The sequence below is a fragment of the Salarias fasciatus genome, chromosome 1 (genome assembly GCF_902148845.1).
Source record: "Salarias fasciatus chromosome 1, fSalaFa1.1, whole genome shotgun sequence".
In the NCBI taxonomy this organism is placed as follows: domain Eukaryota; kingdom Metazoa; phylum Chordata; class Actinopteri; order Blenniiformes; family Blenniidae; genus Salarias; species Salarias fasciatus.
Genome location: NC_043745.1, coordinates 38,868,611 through 38,874,304, shown reverse-complemented (window position 1 = coordinate 38,874,304; position 5,694 = coordinate 38,868,611). Strand labels below are relative to the sequence as shown.

At 45.4% G+C, this 5,694-nt stretch overlaps 1 protein-coding gene across 1 annotated transcript in view; it reads left to right on the top strand.

Annotated features, from left to right (window-relative positions):
- LOC115400351 (SKI family transcriptional corepressor 1 homolog-B-like) overlaps window positions 1-3,371 on the top strand; it is a 12,649-nt gene extending 9,278 nt beyond the window's left edge. The window contains exon 9 of the mRNA XM_030108206.1: window positions 2,938-3,371. Within this exon, the coding sequence (XP_029964066.1) occupies window positions 2,938-3,035 (98 nt within the window). The 3' untranslated portion in view covers window positions 3,036-3,371. The remainder of the gene's footprint in view (window positions 1-2,937) is intronic.
- Window positions 3,372-5,694: the final 2,323 nt, after the last annotated feature.

Below are 5,694 nucleotides of genomic sequence, written 5' to 3'. Positions count from 1 at the left end.
AACCAGCTAGTTAACCAGCCAGTTAACCATCTAGTTAACCAGCCAGTTAACCAGCTAGTTAACCAGCTAGTTAACCAGCTAGTTAACCAGCCAGTTAACCAGGCCGGTCAGGAACCACTGGTTTAAACTCTTCATTGTTCCTTCTGTTCAGAGTCAAAATGAAATGAAGGAAAACAAACACGGAAGTTTACAGAGACTTTATTTTTCCATATTCGTTGTATTTGAGCCTTCAGCTCCTCCTCTTCACCCAGACGCAGTGTTTCTATTGTTCGCCTGATGTGGACGGTCACACTGATTGATTTGATTTCTCTGAGATGTCATTCAGCAGCTCCACTGTTTGGAGGAGTTAAACACACCCGTTTACACTCGTTAACACCCGTTCATACCCGTTAACACCCGTTTACACCCGTTTACACCCGTTAACACCCGTTTACACCCGTTTACACCCGTTTACACCCATTTACACCCGTTTACACCCGTTCACAAATGTTCCACACCCATTTACACCTTTTCACTCCCGTTCACACCTATTTACACCCGTTCACACCTGTTCACTTCCATTTACACCTGTTCACATCTGTTTACACCTGTTCACACCCATTCACAAATGTTCCACACCCGTTTACACCTCTTCACACCCGTTTACACCTATTCACACCCGTTCACACCTGTTCATACCCGTTTACACCCGTTCACACCCGTTCAAAACGCCAGGCTTAAGGTTTGAAAAACGGCTTCCCAGTTGGAACCTTTCCAAAACACTTACAGTTTTTCACAATTGCTAAAACACATTTCTTGAAACCTTCATCCATTTTCTCAAAACCTTAAACACAAATCCAAAAATCCACACTACATTCACAAAAACCTCAGACATTTCTGTCAAAATCGAATTATCGCCTCAAAACCAGTTCTCTTGTGATCAAAACCACACTATGCGTTCAGATCTTACACACAGCAGGTAAAAACATGTTCACCTCAGATCATTCATTAGACACTACATGAAATAACTGAGGACACAACAAGCAGTCCACACTTTTAAACCTGCTGGGTTATTTTCCCAACCCATTTCCTGGGTAGCCCTAGATTTTGTGCAGATTGAGTCACTTTTACCCCAAATTAGATGAATTGTGTCGACCCAGCAGAGTGAATTGATGATTTGAACAAAATCACCATTTTGAACACTCCTGCAACTCCTTCTCCTTCTTGCATCTGGAGACTTCTGGCAACAAACGCAACAGAAAACTGGAGTCCTGTGTTCTCACTGAGGATTATTGCAATGGCTAAGAACGAAAAGACATATGACATCCCCCTCCTTATACTTGTGTGGCTGTGGCTCAGTTGGTAGAGTGGTTGTCTAGCAGTTGTTAGTTCAAATCTTTTCCTCTACATGTCAATGAACTGCACTGAACTCCAGCTGACTTCCAGTGGAGGGTTTGACAGCCTTGCATGGCAGAGGGCACGTGTTTCTGAATTCTGAGGGTTTACATTTTTACTGTAAAGTAACTTTCCCAGACCCGCTGTTAAATCTTGACCCAGCATCAGGGTCAAAGCTTCAGCCCAAATGGCTGCTGGGTAGAAATAACCCAGCTTTGGCTCGGTCCCTTTTGGGCCCAGCGCTGGGTCAGCAATTCCACTCAATGTGGGTTATTTTTACAGTAACCCAGCAGTTTTCAGAGTGTGTAGCACAGAAAATTTTTATTTTATGTATTTGAAATGCATTTAGAAAAAAAAAAACCCCATCTAAGTCAAAGTGATATCTAAATTGACCGTCATAACAAAAAATAAATACAAAACAAACAAAACAAAAGCACACTACTGCATGGTCACGGTCCTGGAGATTCAGTCTCCAGCATCTTGTCTTTGTGCACACTTGGTCTGATCACATCATTAGAAATATGTGTGTTCAGTTTTGAGTTGTTGTGTGTAAAAGATGACAGTTGTGTTGGAGTTGTGTTCACATTTTGCTGCCAGTGAGTACAATTTTGCAAAAATGCTGTGAAATGTGTTTAGTGACTGAGAATGTGTCTCAGGTTTTGCAAAAAAGAGCAGATCGGTTTTGAAAATTGAGCATAGGACCTGAACAGTGTTTAAGTTTTTGCCAAAAGAGTGTTTGATTCGAAAAATGAGTTTAGGCCACTGAGAGTTTGGTTCAGGCAATGGGGTTTAGTGTTTTAGCAATTGTGAAAAACTGTAACTCCATCTCCATGGAAACGGTGGAATGTTATTGTTCTGGAAGACTGCTTTTGGGCAAGAATGGTTTCTTCCAGAAGGTCCTGGTCCCGGTCCATCTGGTCCTGGCCCTGGTCTCTGTCCAGATCCTCCTGGTCTTAGTAGTTTTACAGTTGACAGTCACTCTAACAACAGTCCAGCTTGGTGTTCTGTCCATACTGCTGTCCATGTTCTCCTCTGGTAATATTTGGAGTGTCTGTTAACAATGCACCTTTACTTCTAATATTTTGTAAAGAGGATGCTGCTGTCAGTTTGAATCATGATTAATCGCTGGAGGGCTGTCATCGATTAATCTGTGATTCATCACAATTTGCTTAAAGCAAAGAAACAGACGATCAAAGTCATTTTCCTGTCTCCCTGTTTGGTCCAGGTGAATCATGAGGGTCAGGTTCTTCATTTGCAGCTTGATTACCACTTTACAAATGATGCAATTAATTGCAGTTTAATAAAAAATAAGCATTGATAGCCCTCCATGAATTAATCGTAATTAATGTGATTAAAACTGACAGCACTAAAACCTGGAGCTTCCCTCCCGGGTCAGAATCCAAGCATGCCGTCCTTCATGTATCAGACAGGAGGAACAACCCACACCGTGTGTGTGTGTGTGTGTGTGTGTGTGTGTGTGTGTGTGTGTGTGTGTGTGTGTGTGTGTGTGCGCGTGCGTGTGTGTGTTCTCGTGTTCTGACTGGCGCCCCGGTTCCTCCCCAGAAGCTCACGACGCCCTGCACCACTTCTCCTGTAAGATGCTCACTCCTCGCCAGTGCTCCGGCGCCTGCACCTTCAAACCGCCGCTGCTGCCGCCCTGATGCCCCGGCCACGCCCTCCTGCCCCGGCCCCGCCCTCCTGCCCCGGCCACGCCCCGTCCCGCCCCGCCCCACAGCACAGCCAAAAAGAGAGGAAGCACAGGCAGGCACTCCTCGGTGACGAGGGAGTCTCACCCAATCAGAAGAAGAATCACACTATCTACATATTTAAATATATATATATATATAAAATATATTTATATATTTATATATGAAGGCGACGATGTGCAATGGCTTGTGTAATTGTGAAATCCAGTTGGACACTCATCTAGATTTTGTTGCTTGTTTGAATACGTTGAGTTTTTACATTTATTTCTTATTTATCTGCTTTTGACTTTTCTTGTTGATTAAAAAGGTTTTCGAAGTGTGTGGGGGCGTCCAGCGGGGGGCGCCGCCCGGCTCTGAGAGGGCGGGGACTGTCCCTCACGTCAAACCTGATTCAAAAGAGGAGAATCGGGATTTCCTGAGCCGTCTCAGAGAGGCGTTGCTTCGAAAGACAGACGACGGGTTTTAACTCGCTAACGCTGTCTGCTAGGCTAACGCTGTCTGCTAGGCTAACGCTGTTTGCTAGGCTACTGGCGCGGACCTGTTTTATTACAACCTTCATAACACTTTATTTAATGGCAAAATTCTGAAAACAGTCACGTCCAGGACGTTGAATCAGTCCCGGTTCTCCGGGACTCCCTGCAGAACTTCTCATGCTAAAATTGTGTGCTCACCCAAACTCTCGTAAATTTGAAACTTTTATTATTCTTTCCATCTATATGTGCTTGTCTGTGGACGGACGGCTCCTCACACACTCTGAAAACCTGCTGTAGACTCCTTGTGACACTGTTCCTGTTTGTTGAAGCACTTTAAATGGCCAGCATTTGTGAAGAAGGCCGGATTGGTCCGGCCCGGAACCACCTGCAAGTCCGGACCCCGTTCAGGCCTCACGTCACACACACCCCTCCAGAACCCCCAGAAAACCGCCGGAGCTCCCGAACGGCCGTGCCGGCTGCTCACTCTCGTCCTCTGAGACCAAACCAAAACTGTTTTTCTGTCTTTTTATAAGAAGGCCGTCCAGCCCCTCCCCCCGAAGGACGGGAAGACGGCCGGTCTGACCGGTGTCTCGCTCCACTCCGCCCATATCCCCATTCTGTATGTACCCATGTCCAGAACAATAAAAATGTGAACACCACTGAGCCCCGGTCGATTCCCACCTGACACTGTGGAGCAGTTCGTTGATGTGGCAGAGTTGTATGTGTGTGTGTGTGTGTGTGTGTGTGTGTGTGTGTGTGTGTGTGTGTGTGTGTGTGTGTGCGTTCTCGTATTTCTATCCTTGTTGGGGCCAAATGTCCCCACAAGGATAGCAAAACGTGGAACGACGTGCCTTGTGGGACCTTTTTCCGGTCCTAAGTAGGAGAAACAGTGTTTTCTTGACCATGTTGTTGTTACTGAAAAAAGTAAAAGTGCAAAAACATTTCTTTAGGGTTAGGCTTTGTTGTGGTGTGGGTTAGGGTTAGGGTTAGGGTTAGGGGCTAGACATGAATGGGAGTCAATGGAAGGTCCCCACAAGGATAGAAATACGAGACTGAGCGTGTGTGTGTGTGTGTGTGTGCGCGCGTGGACTGCTTTAGTTGTGAGAACAATCATGGGTTTATAACCTTAAAAGTGAGGACATTTTTGCCAGTCCTCACTTTTTGACAGACCTCTTTAGACCTTTTTGAGGGTTCAAACTTGATTTTTTGGTTTAGGGTTACAGTTAGGTTTAGGGCACAGGTTGGGGTTAGGCATTAACTTTGAATGATTAGGGTGAGGGGTTTGGGAATGCATCATGTCAATGAATGTCCTCACAACTATAGAAGTACAAGCGTGTGTGTGTATGTGTGTGTGTGTGTGTGTGTGTGAGTGTGAGTGTGCTGCCTACCTCTAACCAGGTGTCTGAATGGCGTGAGGCTGCCCCCTGCTGGCCACCACACTGAAATGCTGCCCCCCCCCCCCCCCCCCCCAGCAGTTTGATCCGCTGCTGAAATGCGATTCTGTCCTGAAGGACTAACAGGTATCGATTCGGTATGGATTACTCGGCGCCGTGCGGAGACATCATGTCACAGACACTGGGAATGTTCATTTACTGTCCGGGTAATTGCCCCATGGACATGGGGGGAGGTTAATGAGATGTGGTGACAGACCCTGATGGATCAGGACCAGGACCAGGATCAGGTCTCAGCACTCCGACCACAGCTTCATCTCTCTCCAGTCTCTCTAATCATGATATATCAACACGATGTGCCTCAATGTCTCAAGGTTTTTCACTCAAATAGTAAAAATCTGGACGTTGGAGCTGAAACATTTCCGTCCTTTCAGAAGGTTTGGCCTTTTTCTTTCTGTAAATGCTGAAGTTATGATTGAAAAAATGCTTTAGATTCTGTAGATGATGAGTTCTAAACATATAAAACGAATTAACGGGGCAGGATTTCCAGTGAAAAGTGAAAACTTTCATTGTCCTGGATGTTTGTTTGCAAGACAACGCAGAGCACAGTGAGGAAAACACAACTTGTTGACAACAGAGCCCAACTCCGTCTCCATGGAAACAGAGAAACAACCACCATCACAAAGCTTAAAGATGGCAGAAAAGAAAATGTTTTTCAAAAATTCACAAAACTATTCAAGAAGTAAAAAC